At 48.3% G+C, this 14,574-nt stretch overlaps 1 protein-coding gene across 1 annotated transcript in view; it reads left to right on the top strand.

Annotated features, from left to right (window-relative positions):
• Nucleotides 1–6,925, top strand: part of ZNF704 (zinc finger protein 704) — a 128,225-nt gene extending 121,300 nt beyond the window's left edge. The window contains exons 8-9 of the mRNA XM_036264160.1: nt 5,492–5,589; nt 6,784–6,925. Coding sequence (XP_036120053.1) covers nt 5,492–5,589; nt 6,784–6,895 — 210 coding nt within the window. The 3' untranslated portion in view covers nt 6,896–6,925. The remainder of the gene's footprint in view (nt 1–5,491; nt 5,590–6,783) is intronic.
• Nucleotides 6,926–14,574: the final 7,649 nt, after the last annotated feature.

Here is a 14,574-nt window from a genome sequence, read left to right as displayed (position 1 = left end):
CAGTTGACGTTTCGTGAAACGCGCTTTAGACATACATTTCTGTTTGTACTCCAAACCAACCCCTGAGGTTGTGGGCCCCCCTGGAGGTTTGCTTCCCTCTTTGAGACCTGGCTTGGAAGAGGGGCTGCTTTTGCACGCCTCCTGGACAGTGCAGAGAACCTGCTTCCGAGAAGTCCAAGGCCTGCAGGATTGCATTTATTCATGTGCCAAGGCTGGGCTTCCTGGACGTCAGGCTTTAATAAGTTCCCCGGGTGAGGCCTCTTCCTGAGGGCGTGGGGACGGGAGGCCCATCTGCATGTTTACAAAGGTCACTGGGGATTCAGTCTTTTCTAGCCCAAGACCATGGATGCAGGGGTGGGGAGAGACTTTCATTACTTACAGCTATCTCTGTTTTTTTCCTGTGACCTGTCTTTTCTTCTAATTATCTTCGTTCCTTTCTCTGTCTTTTCATGACACATTGGTCTGTGCAGACAGCATTAACAGAATACCGTAGACTAAGGGCTTTTACCTAATGGAAATGTATGTTCTCATGGTTCTGGAAGCTAGAAGTCCCAGATCCAGTGCTGGCCCATTCATTCCCAGTGAGGACCTCTTCCTGGCTTGCAGAGGGCACCTTCTCACTGTGTCCTCGCGAGAAGGGGGAAATGGAAAGAGAGCCCTTTGGTGTCTCTTCTTAAAAGGACACTAGTTCTGGTGGATCAGGGCCCCAGCCTTTGGGCTTCATTTATCCTTAATTACTTCCTTAAAGGCCTCATGTTCAAATACAACCACACTGGGAATTGGGCTTCAACATACGGATTTGGGGAAATACAGATATTCAGTTCATAAAGGTCTCGCACAAGCAGGTGGGAACGAGCCAGCCTGCTGCCCCAGGGCCAGTCCCCAGAGCTGTCCCAGGAGCAGGAGGCTTCGGGTCGGGAGTGTCTCCTAATCTGCAGTTGTCATACTTACTTGTTAATGGTTTAGCTGCTTTTATTTTTTAACACCTAGAAAGAGAATTCAGAATAGTATGTTATAAGAGGTTAAAACCAAGACAAGGCTCTCTTTCAATTCCATTTGAGAAGTTGAAAATCACAAAGGAAAGAAATCTCTCCCAGTTATTTACAGGAGGACACAACCCCTGTAGCACTGCTCTGGCGAGAGGCTGACACCATGACCTCGCAGGGCCTCGGTTACCAGTGCCCTTGACTCCATTGCCTCCTGGTAGAGCCGTCGTGTTGAGCACAGCCTGGCACTGACATTGTGGAGCACTTGCCTTCACGGCACCTGTGACGTGTCTCCTTGCTGAACACGGGGCTCAGAGAATGGGATCCTCCCTATTGGGGGGAATCCCATGACCCAGATCCCCTCAGCACACAGGAGAAACTAGCAGAGTATAATCCAGAGCGTGATCGATCAACGCTTCTGAGGCTACACCTAGTGAACAGACAAATTACAGACATATCACCCAATAATTTTATTTATTTAAAAACAATTCCACATCTAGTACTCTCCAAGCGTATTATATACTGTATTAAAAAATGCCCCAAAATAGATCTTAGAAATGGTTGCAATATCAAACAAATGAAAATTGAAAAGTGGAGACTGGCCCTGGCTGGTGCTGCTCAGTGGTTAGAGCATCAACCTGCACACTAAAGGGTTTCAGGTTCGATTCCCGGTCAAGGGCATGTACCTGGGTTGCAGGTTCGATCCCCAACCCCAGTTGGGGTATGTGTAGGAGGCCACCAATCAATGTATCTCTCTCACATCGATGTTTCTCTCACTCTCTCTCCCCCTTCCTCCCTCCCTCCCTCCCTTCCACTCTCTCTGAAAATCAGTGGAAAAAATATCCTCAGGGGAGGATTAACAAAAAAGAAAAAGAAAAGCCGAGACGGTTGGGAGCAATAGACAAAAGAGAGCTTTGCTGGGTTTTATTCGAGGGCATACACTGTCACCATGAAGGGAAGAGGAGAAAGTGCGAGGCGCTGACTTCGCTGAGACCGGAGGCCCAAGGCCAGCTGGTGGGAGACAGCCGTGTTCACGTCCGGGTCCACCAGCGCTCACTGTGGCCTTGGCAACTAAACTGCTCCGTGTGCTCACCTGTAACACAAAGCAGTGGCTATACTTATCCTAGGATCATGGCGAAGACGAAATGAGGTGACCTGTGGGAGGAATTCGTTAAACAAGTGCTCAGTCAATTACTGCGGCTCTGCACGCTGGGACGCTGGTCTCTTCCTTGCCCAACGCATGCAGTATCTCACCTGCGCAGTGCAGGGAGCAGTGCTAATGTTTTTCAGGGTTTTTATGAGGATTAAAAGAGATCACAAATAACCTGGTAGCCTGTCTTTCATGTTGCTGAGTGCTGGGTAAAATGTTAGTTCCCTGTGCCAGCCACTTTGACCTCCCACCCTCAGCCCCAACTAAAATAAGAAGCTAAAACGCGGTTGTCTTGCCCTTAAGACTCAAGGACAGCTGAGGAGCTGGTGTGTATGGTCCTCCCAGGGGCCTGAGCTCACATGACATGTGTGGGGAGGGCTTCTGCTGCGCCCTGTGGGCACCAGGACAGGATACAGAACAGGCAGGCCCTCGACCCCTGGCCTGACGAGGCCGTTGGCAGGAGCAGATCACAGAGGGGTTATTCCAGCAGAAGGTCCATGTTCCTCAAGCTGTGTTCCTGCTCCTCTCTCCTCCCCCAAACCTATAGTTTTCATCTGTTTTCCCATTTCAGAAAGTAGTCCCAGCATCCCTCCAGCCACTCAGGCCAGAAATGAGTGTCCGTCCTTGACCCTTCATGATTCCTCTAAGATTCATCTAAAGGTTCGTGGTGGTTTTCTTGTCCTGTGTCCCAGACTCTGCCCCTCATGGGCATGGGTCCAGCCCCTTCTCACCACCACAGCCACACTCTCATCTAAATCACCAGTGTGCCCCCCCCCCCCGACACTGGGGGAGCTCTGAACCAGCCCTCCGGGCTCCTCTCCAGCTGTCTCCAAGGAGCTGAAAGTGATCTTTTCAAAGCATTAATCAGACGTCACTTTCTGAAAACTCTCCAGTGGCTTCCCTTCTTACCCTTTGAATAACATTCAAATTCCTACCACAGCGACAAGATCTGACACCTCCTGTCCTCCCGCCCTCCACCCCACACAGCATCTGCTCTGCACGGCAGGCCTTCCTCACTGCCCTCCTTTCTCTGCGGTGCCTGCAGATAGAGGTGGCCTCCTCGAGCGGCCTTCTCTCTCCACCCTGAATAAATCTGCCTTCCATCACGCCGCCCTTCACCCTGTTTTACTGTGTTAGTGTCCACTGACGCTCCCCCCACCAGAACCTACTCTGTGAGGGCACAGACTTTTTCCCAGGGCTCTGTCCTCACAGCCGGGAACAGTACCTGGTGTGTAGTTGGTGCTTAATAAATACCTGTTCAATGAAGAGCATCCTGGGATCTCACTGCACCCCATGTGAAGGGGGATGGCAGTTTTATAAAATTTAGAGCCCTCCTCTGTATCCTGGGCATGGGAAACAGTGGCATGTCACCTAAACTTTTCCGATTCTTTGACTAAATAGGGATGTGTTCTTGGGTGTCTGCAAGTTCTTCAGTAATTTTTTAAATTTTCTATCGTCCTCATCACTGAAAACAATTCAGATGAGTATGTTCTGGATCATTCTAGAGCACAGCCATGCACAGCTGGTTTGCTATTATGTATCCTGGTTGGGGATGAGGGGGTGGCTCCTTGAAGAACCTACATATCCACCTACATGAAAGGTATCCACTCTACCCAACTCCAGCAAAAATAAAGACCAGTGGTACAGAATAATTCAGAGCAATAGTAACTGTGGTTTAAAATGTTAGGGTTGCCCTGGCCGGTTTTTCTCAGTGGTTAGAGCATCGGCCCATGGACCAGGGAGCCCCGGGTTCGGTTCCCACTAAGGGCACGTACCTCCGTTGCAGTTTGTCCCCGGCCCCGGTTAGGGTCATATAGGTGGCAGCCAGTCGATATGTCTCTCTCATGTCGATGTTTCTCTCTCTCTCTTCCTCCCTCTCTCTCTCCCGCTCTATCTGAAGATAAATGGAAAAATGTCCTCGGGTGAGGATAAACAATAAATAAAATGAAATGTTAGGGTTTCACCGTAGCCAGTTTGGCTCCTTGGTTAGAGCATCAGCCTTGAACCGAAGAGTCGCGGGTTCAATTCCAGTGAAGGGTATGTGCATCGGTTGTGGTTCAATCCCTAGCCCTGATTGAGGTCGTGTGGGAGGCAACAAATCAATGTGTCTCTCTCACAACGATTTCTCTCCCCCCACCCCCACTCTATCTGAAAATCAATGGAAAAATGTCCTCGAGTGAGGATTAAATAAATAAACCAATCAAATGTTAGGGTTTTTTGTTACTTGTCTAATCCTTTTTAAATTAATGTCTGGGGAAATAACATGAATGTACATAGACTCCTTTACAGGGAAAGAACATAGAATGTGCCAGTCCCTGAACTAGAGAAAGTCAGTTCTGTACCGGCCTTAGGAATGTCCTCATGACTGTTCATCAGCAGTGATATTTCTGTGGCCACATTGACTTCTACATAATTGCATATTCATGTGTATTAAATGTCCACTCTTCTGTGACAGAAATATTATATATTTACTTGAAACATTTATCTTTTGTTATAAAAATTAGTTTGGAGCCACTTTTGAGAAGCCCAGGAGCTAGGAAGATATTGAGTGTTACAAGAACAGGAGATGCAGAGAGACTGAGTGAGAATTCCCAGGGGAATGGAGAACAGAGAGGCCCCATTATTGTTAGGAGTGGAGGCGGAGATGGAGGGGGCGAGCTCAGGACGGCCCTGCCCAGCCATCAGGGTCCATGATGTTACTTAAACTCCCTGTGCCTCGGTTTCCTCATCCATAAAATGGGAACATTGGGAGTTCTTATCACATGGGGTAGTTACAAAAAGGAAAGCTATTGTCAGCACTCCTGGTGTACAGTGACGCTCAGTCAGTGTTATGTGGGTGACGACCATTCCTGATTGCTCCGGCTCCTGGCTTCTTCCCCCTGTTACTGTTGGGCTCCAGATGGGTTTGTTGTGTGTGGGTGTCTTGTGCAAGCATGGAGGTGGTACAAGGCCAAGGGCATGTGGTGTCATGGCCACCAACCAGCCACATAATTTTAGATAATTCTCTTACCCTCTCCAGCTTTTCTTCTTTAAAAGGGAGCTCATGAGGCTTGGAGTAAGGATTTCCTTTAAGGTTAAAATAATATTCAAATGAAAATATGTGACTTTGGGCACATGGGAATGCATCAATGTGAAGTCATGACAATGCTTAAGGGGTTCATTGTTTCTGGGTCTTTTCTGTTGGAGACGCATTTATATCCCACCGTGAGCACCACCCCACCCATTTTAACATGTGAAGGAGGCACTTCACCTCCACGTCTAATGGTCAAGGACCACTGCCCATGTTGCAAAGGCTAAATGAAGGTGTGGTGCAGAGAACATGGCCTGTCAACCTTGTTTTCCTTGTCCTCCCCAGGTGTCGCCGACACATCACCATGCCGGGGGCGCAGGTGAGCAGAGACAGCACAATCACACGGTTTTGTCCTCCCCGCCCAGAGGGACGGTCAGCCTAAGGTAGGACTACTCAAAACTCTTTATCTCAAGGGAGGTACCTGAAAAGTAGACGAATAGCAAGAAACAGAGAAACCAGGGATACGATCTTCCATAAATGTCCCCGTAATGGATGAGACAACCCTTTTTTTGTCCCCAAGGTTTTTCCCATTCATTAACTATGAGTGAAAATGTGTTGTTTTAATGTTGTCGTAACAGTTCGCAGTACATTTTCCTCCAAAATAGGCCGCAGTGATGCCTGGGTCTGCGTAAAACCCTGTTGCATTGGCCCCTGTATTAAATAAACTACGAGGTGGAGTTTCTAATGCAGAGCAAGGAGTGTCTCCCAGGATTCCCGGAACCAGGATGCCAGACATTTGAGCAACGAGAGAGTATTGAAAGTGCATCTTTTAAAACTTGAAATACTCACGCTCTCTACTGGTATTTCTCATATGTACAGTGTAATGCAGATGACCAATGTCATGTCCAAACGTGGACAAATAGAAGCTTAAGAGTTAGAGAAGCCCCCCCACCAGTGTGGCTCAGCAATTAGAGCATCAGCCCACAGACTCAACCGTCTTGGGTTCAAAACCCAGTCAAGGGCATGTACCTGGGTTGCAAGTTAGATCCCTGGCCCAGTTGGGACGCCTTCAAGAAGAAACCAATAGATGTGTCTGTCTCACATCGATGTTTCTCTCTCCCCCTCCCTGTCTCCCTCCCTTCTACACTCTAAAAACCAATGGAAAACATATGCTTGAGTTAGGGAAGCCAGATGTAACAGGCCTGGGCAGTGGCTACAAAATCACCAGCTCGTGAAAGCCTGGCCTGGGGAAGACCTTGCTGGGTTTCCTAGCTTTTTTTTTTTTTTTTTTTTTTTAATTTCTCACACGAGGATATATATTTTTTTCTATTTATCATCAGACAGAGTGGGAGGGAGGGAGAGACAGAGAGAAACAGTGATGTGATAGAGCCACATCGATCGGTCGCCTCCCGCATGACCTAACCAGAGCGCGGGGACAAACCACAACCGAGGTACGACGTGCCCTTGACTGGAATCGAACCCGCGACTCATTGGTCCGTGGGCTGATGCTCTAACCGCCGAGCCAAACTGGCAGGGGTACCCTAACTTCCTTTCTCCGTCTTTCAAGGGATGTGGAGCCCTCCATGGAAAGCCCATTGAGGTCCTCCCACTGACCGCCTGTCCCCACCTGTCCGCAGGAAGCCTCGGGGCGAGGGCAAGAAGTGCCGGAAGGTGTACGGCATGGAGAACCGCGACCTGTGGTGCACGGCCTGCCGCTGGAAGAAGGCTTGCCAGCGCTTCCTGGACTGAGCCCGCCGGCCTGGCCCGTCTGCTCTGCCCCGGGAGCAGCTGTGATGAGCTGTCACGTGTGGGAAAGGACAGCCACCGTCCCTCCCTGTGTGTCAGGTCTGGACACGTGGACTTCCTAGCACCGGAACCAACGAAGCCCATTCCACCTAGGAAGCAGGCATACTTTGATAAGCTTTCTGAAAATGCCATTTCTGGGTGGGGGGCGTGCCGACACACAGCAAGCTACAGGTGATCCCGTAGCATTTGTACAAAGAACAATACTGCTTTCGTGTGAATAGTATTTTCCCGGTTTTCCGTTTGACTTCTTGGGGCAGCTCTGGGTGTCTTTCCTGTGTCTTTCTTGGTTGTTTGTTTTGTTTTGAAGAACGGCCCCCAAACGGTAGAGCCGAGGGCCCTCAGGGCCCCGGATGGCGGAAACTCACCAGGAGGTCGGCGATGGAATCACCAGCAGACCAGCTCCCAGCTGAGCTCCGACGTCCAGCTGTCCCCGGCGGGAAGCACCTCGAAGTCTTCCGGGATCTGTGGGAAGCCCTTTCCCAGGAGCTCCTGCCCTGCTCAGCTCAATCCAGGACTGGCGGGGAGCCCCCGGTAAGCCTGACGCTCCTTTCAGGGATGTGCTACCAACCACGGCCGGGACCTGCCCGTCACCGCTTGTCTGACCGTCATTGCCCGGTGTATGTGTCATCGGGCTTTCCCTCAAAACGCCACACCATCTGGTCTGAGAAAAGGTCGAGAACCAGAACTGTCCCCGCGGGTTTGCTCTAGACAGCAGCGCACTGCCTCCTTGTCCCCATCTGTTCAGAAAGCCATGGGAGGTCCACAGACCAGCCTCCGCTCTGAGTGCACTTTGGTAGGTTTTATGCTTTAGCGTGTCTGGGAGGTGGGTTCACCAACAGTCTGAACGTTTTAGGGGTAAAAGGGAAGATCCAAACCTTTATTTTTCTTGGAAAAAGAGTAGAGCTATTCATTGAGAATTGGCTCAGGACACCAAAAGGTAAATGCACGTCAGTACAGGACACTCTGGATTGAGTAGGACGGGCTTGTACTGTGTTCCATGTATCCAGCTTTCTAACCTGGTTGGTTGGTTGGTTGGTTGGTTGGTTTTGGTGGTAGTGATGTGGGGAGAGGAGAGTAGTTGTCAAGCCCTGTAAATCCTTCGCTCCTCTCGATTGCCCTGCTAAAGAGTTATTTCCCCTATACCTATGCAAAGAGGTACGAGCACCTTACAGGATGCACTGTGTGGGACGGGAGCCTAGGATCAGCCATAGGAATGTTAAAGGAAATTGCACAGAGGAAAGTTTAATATATGTCTAGAGATTGTACATACACCTTTTCTTAAAGATTAGAAAGAAGTCATCTAGTAATAACAGATACTCCTTTTTTATATATATAAGGGGGTTCTGCAGTGTAATGTCCACAGTCTACATTCTTCTATTTTGGCAGTTTGCTTTTTTTAACTCTCCTGCGACTTTTTAAATATTATTCTTTGGAAGAGATGTTTTCCTCCTTCATTTATTTATTTTTCTTTAAAGACACTTATTTCAAGAGAGCAGAAAAAAAGGTTCATTTAATTCCACATCACGGAGATCCATCAGCACTCGCCAAGGCATCGACCATAATTTTGTTTCATACTTATGAGGTGAGCCACGAAAGGGCATTTTTTAAAAGTACAGAAATGTTTTTGCATGCTCTACACTGGAGTGTCGTCTTCTCCGCAGTGACCTGTTGCTCACCTACAGGCCCTCTCTGCTGAGAGACAGGGCTCTGGCCTGGTCCAGGGGCCCGAGCCGAGGGTGGAGTGCCCGGTGAGTCCAGGCCTAGTCAACCGCCTGAGCGGGTTCACCACACACTTAAGTGGTGGTTGGGGTGCAGCCCTGGAGCAGAGGTGTTTCTCTTCAGAACACTCCCTGGCTCTTGATCTTTGGATTACATCACTAATCAAAAATGATTAAAGTGATGAGGGGCTAAATCTATCCCCTGCACACACACACACACACACACACACACACACACAGAACTTAGGGTCACCAAGAGGGAAAGACCTTTGCTGTGAGTGGCCCTGCAGCCAGGCCCTGTGGCTCTCCTGGATACACAGGACATGCTCAGTTCGGAGCTCTGGCCTGGCCGAGCCGAGCTCGACCCTCACCGGGCTGTTAGCCGATGCACAGACACAAGCAGCAGGGAGTGTCCAGGGCCCTTCCCTGGGAGTTCTTCGCCTTTCTAACACCTTCTTTACACACACCCTCCCAAGTCTCCTGCCCACGTGAGAGCTCCTTTCTGCCAGCCAGGCATGCACAGACCCTCGGAACCTCCCTGCACACACAGGCACCCCTTCCCTGCACCCAGGCACGTGGTAACCAGGGGACCACCGAGCTTCACCTGGCTGGCCTTGAAATAAAGGAATTCAGCTTCTTGCAGGCCACCCAGAAAGCTATGAATTGCAATATGCAACACTGATTGTAAAAGCTAAATTTTTTAAATGTAGAGCTATTTTGTTATACTTTGGAACTAAACAAAGTGCCAAATTAAGGCCGAATTTATTTATGCCATCTCTGTGGTACCACGTCCTTTTATGTTCTCACTTGCAGAGGGAGGTAGGTGGGAAGGGTTGGCACACGGCTGCTGAACTGCAGCCCCGTCCATCACCGGGACCGCTGAGACCCGTCTGTGCAGAAGGAATGCAATACGATGGATATTCGTCCCAAAGTATTTCTAAATAAGGCTCACCGTAGCTTTGACATCTCTGTCACTTGATATCCCTTCCTTCAGAAAAGATTTCTCATCTCTCTCCAAGGAAGGCATCTCGTAGTGACGGACAGGCAGTCTCCGGAGGGCTGCACAGAAAGAGGGGTCTCGGGCAGGAGCTTGAAGCCTCGGTTCTTCCCAGAGGAAGTGCTCCGGGTTGTGGGAGGCAGCGTGACACTTTGGGGAAAGAAGCAAGAGGGTTGAGGACCCAAAAGGAAACACAACAGGCCCATGGGCACCTGGCTCCCGTTAGCGCTGCCCAGCCGTCGGTGGCTGTCCTGGGTGCCGCCGAGGGAGCGGCCCCTGCAGCGAGCAGAGAGCACCCTGACCGCCAGGCGTCCACCCTGTGAAAGCAGCCCGTGGCCTCGTGCACAGACTTCACTGGAAAACGGAAGCACAGCTCACTCGAGAATGTTTAGAGAACAGTGGCGAGACTGGTGCATTTGAGATAGGATATTGAGAACAGTAGCAAAATACTAAAATAATAAACGTTTCCTCAGGGAAAATTAAAGGGTATGTGAAAAACAGGACTGGAGGAGCTTAAGGCTAGAAAGACTTGTTATCTCTAGAGTCCTCTCGTCAGAAAAGTTGGGTTTTTTTTAAATGAACATGACAGCATTTCAGGACAAATTTATATGAACGGGACCGATTTTTGGAGACTGGGGGACGCTTGGTGGGAAAGAGTGGTTTCCGCGTGGCTGAGCGGCAGTGGACGGCTGGCGTGTGGACCGTGGGCGCTGTCCCTGGCAGGTGTGCACAGACTGGGCAAGGCTTTCTCAGAAGGTCACTATGAACACAGAACTTTGGTGTTCCTTCCTCCGTCCCCAGTGGGATGGCCGGTTCGTAGCTTGAGCAGAAAGAAGCCCGCAGGGGAAGTCAGTAGTGCGGGGCATTTTGCTGTGCTAGCAGGTTAAGAAGAAAACTTCCATGGACTTTTCTGGACAAGGTGCTGCTTTTTCTCATAACCCTGTAGGATTCCTCTCGACCCCGTCAACTGTCACACTGACCTGGGGGAGCGCAAGGAAGGTTCTGTGCACACAAATGGTGCGGCCACAGCAGGCTTCCAGGGTACGGATGAGGGCGAAGATTATTTGGGAAAATGCCCTGGGCACACAGGGCAACTGAAAAGTTTATTTCTCTAAGAAAATAACCCTCCCGGCCACACACTCTCTCCCTGCTCCCCCCACCCTTCTTCTGGTACCTGTGGGGATTCCCCCATGGGGCACCTCCCTATGGGAACTTTTCCTCGCGTCTTTTCCCATTGTAACCAGTCAAACCGCAAGTCAGAAAATAAGATGAGTGTGTTTGGTACCAGTTGTATCACCAGTCCAGCAAAGAAAGTATAAAATGTATTTCATTGTGACTGAGTTTGAAGAAAGCCCATATCCTGTGGTCTAGATCAGCGATTTTCAACCTTTTTTATCTCGCAGCATACATACAATAATTACTAAAATCTTGGGCGCAACAAAAAATAAATTTTTGTCAGTCGGACAAAATAAAAAGGTATCCTTTTGATTCATTCACATCAGGCGGCTCTTGTGTTGGCTGTTGTCCTGTTTTTATTTGACAATCTAAGGGGGGAAAGGTCAGTGCCCCTGACTAAATAGTCAGGTATTGTGTGTTATAAAAATTCTTGCGGCATCTGTTGAAAATCGCTGGTCCAGATGCTTTAAAAGGTGTATCTATCGTAGGACCAGCAATCAAAGTGGGACTTCTACTTCTGGTCCTGATTTGTAAATAGTTTTGTTTTGTTTTGTTTTTTAGAAGACAATCTCATATTTTATAACTTGTGGGTCTGAGAATTACAATGGTAATGTGTTGTGTCAAAATGTAATCTGAAATACAATAACAATTATAACTTAAATAAGACAAGAAATACACTGCTTAGGCTTCTACAATTCTAAGAGACATACCACTTTTATAATAAGCATTAGTACTGAACTTCTCAAATTCACAGAACCGGAGATATTTTACAAGATGCAGTGTTTTATAGTCACACACAAAAATACACATGAACATTTTGTGGGAAATGACCTTGGTTTTATACATTGTAGCTTATTTTTTAAAAGACAGTATTTTACCGGACAGGAAGTGTGAATATTGTAAGCAGTTCCTGCTCTCCAAACAAAGGGCTATGCCTCTTTTAAGCAAGTGTTTTGCTGCTATCTTTTCAGTTAACCCTCTGCAGCGGGAGTAGACACGTGGATCAGATGGCAGGGTTGTTACCAGAGACTGAAGGTGGCAACATCTACTCCTTTATCATTACCAGTGTGTTTTCAAAGTATGGTGAGGTGAAAAGACACTTTGGGAATCATCCTATGTATCTTACATCTAAAAAATGTTCATAGATATGCTGATAGGCAATGGGAGAAATATTCTTATAAAATTTTTTTAGTATAAAATGGTAGATTCTGCCACAAAGACAAGCTTACCAATCCACCTACCAGAACCACAAACTTGCGTTTAACGAGCAAGTATCATTTGGTAGAAATTTCTAAAATCATGGAAGGGAAGCCGAAAGGTAAAAGTCTTAGGTGATCAGTGGTGTTTAAAATGATTTTGACCTCGGCACTAAGCCTGTAACTTTCATTTCCTTGTCAGAACAGGTGACTGACTGTTCTCGAGAAGAATTCACAGACGAGCCAGACTGAGATCAGAAAGTCACAGGACCCCCAGGAGCTGGGAAATGAGGAAGGGATCCACAGAGAGTTTTTGAACTGCACAAATAATTCTGAGCTTTGCCAAACCATTCATAGCGCTGTAGTGTTTTTTCTCGCCCACTCACTGCTAAAGCAGAAAACATCTTTTTCTTTCTAAGATTTTAGTCATTCAAACACTAGAATCATTAGCCAAGTATGCAGATGACATCAAAAGAAAAGCTGGGATAGAATGGCTATATACCCATTGGGCAACTCCTATGAGGTAGTCAGAGGGTCACTCAGACCTTACTTTCAAAAGGGCTTTAGAATCTGTGCACATGAGGACTAGACACGCAGGTAGTTAGAGAACAACATGTACAGCTCGCCTCCTGGTGACTGAGGTGAGGCGAACTGCAAATCCATCTCCCTTCCCTTGGAATATCTCCATTGTCAGAATTCAGGTTCCCGAGAAGCATTCATTTAAGTAGGAGCTTCCTAATAGTAGACAGGAGATACTTGAGAAGGGCCAGGCAGGTTGTGAATACATGATTCACATCAGGCAAAAGACAGATACTGGAGAATGGTGGCCACCATGGCAAACAAGAGAAGCCACGTCCCCTTTGAAGGGGGGACCCAGCTGCTGACAATCGGAACCAACCCTGCAGAAATCAGGCCCAGGGCTGCTGGATCTTCTGATGTGGAAATAGGACTTTACCTGACATTTAAGTGTTGACAACGAACTCAGATTCTTAGCCAACACTGTGCAGACCAAAGAGAACCTGTATGTGGGCAGAGACAGCCTTTGGCCACCAGATCCAGCTGTTGGGGAATGCAGAGCTTACATTCCGCAGCCATCGGTCAAATTCCTCCATCAGCCCCCCACACACCTGGGCACGATCTGGGCAACTAACATCCAGGAAAGGAAAGAGGTCAGTTCTCCCCAGAAATCATTCTCATAGCAGACTTGAATACAGAAATGTGATGTCCTTAAACTAGCTTGGCCTCTGCTCAAAATATGCTGAAGTATTACCCAGCTCTTACTCTGCTTCCTCGCCAGGCCACGCCCAGAGCACCAAACTGTAACCCTAACTTTCTTACTGTTTTCACTGCCGCAACCACTGTGATGAGGGGCTGGCAGAGAGCAGCCCTGTGCCTCCAGGGACGGCAGCCAGGAGCCCCCGCTGCAATGTAAGACAGCACACATCGCCCTGGCCGGTTTGGTCAGCGGTTAGAGCCTCGACCTGCAGACTGAAAGGTCGAGGGTTCAATTCCCGGTTGAGGGCACATACCTGGGTTGCAGGTTTGATTCCCGGCCCTGGTCAGGGTCTTGCGGGAGGCAACCGATCGATGTGTCTCACATTGATGTTTCTCTCTCTTCCTCCCTCCCTCCCTCCCGTCCTCCCTTCCACTCTACCTAAAAATTAATGGAAAAATATCCTTAGGTAAGGATTAACAAAAAACAAACAAACAAACAAAAAAAAAGGACAGCACATATAGCCTCCTTGTGCCGGAACCCTTTGCCAACCTCTCCACACTCCTCCCTCCTTCCAGCCTTGTGACTTTTTGTCCCAAGGTAGGGTTTCTGTGGTTTCATCTCTAATCTAGCAAAATCCCCACTTAAAACTCTGGTAGGTACTTGGGTATTTTAGAGTGTCCACTGACCTCAGAATGGAATTTTTCTCACAGAAAACCTTAGCATCTTTACCTGAGGACAAAGACAAAATAGGAATAAATGTGTCATGGGAAAAATTAAGCATCTGTTCCTTCATTTGGATGGACTACGTGATTTTAGACCATGTGTTACAACGGAGTCCTGATGGTGTTGGGATAATCACATTAACAGTAAAGGCTGTCTCTTTCTGATACATTGTGTGATTCAACCTTCCTAAGAACCCAATGGAGATCAGGGCCACCGTCAGCCACCTCCAAGGCTAATCCAGAGCGATCTTGACCCTGGGAGTCAGCCTCATGCTTGCCTGCAAGTTCAAGAGCTCCTTAAAGCTCAGATCTTAGTCTTCCAGAAAAAATCCTGACCCGCCACGTTCTCCACACATCCTTCCAATGCCGTCTTTCAACATTGAATCAAAGAGCCCACTCACTCATGTCCTCAAATACAAAGGAATCATCTCCGAAGGTAACCTAGAGTAGCACCGCTGCCTTCCCTGAGTTCCAACCATGAGCGGTCACTATCGGAGCTGATTAGCTAACATGAGGGACAGTTTAGACTCCTTGGGGAAGGTAATTTTGCCGCTAACATTCAGCACTTGTTTCTATGTAAACTTACATTGATTCCAG

The sequence above is a fragment of the Molossus molossus genome, unplaced genomic scaffold (genome assembly GCF_014108415.1).
Source record: "Molossus molossus isolate mMolMol1 unplaced genomic scaffold, mMolMol1.p scaffold_m16_p_16, whole genome shotgun sequence".
In the NCBI taxonomy this organism is placed as follows: domain Eukaryota; kingdom Metazoa; phylum Chordata; class Mammalia; order Chiroptera; family Molossidae; genus Molossus; species Molossus molossus.
Note: the sequence above shows the minus strand (reverse complement) of the source record. Positions and strands in the feature narration are given on the sequence as shown.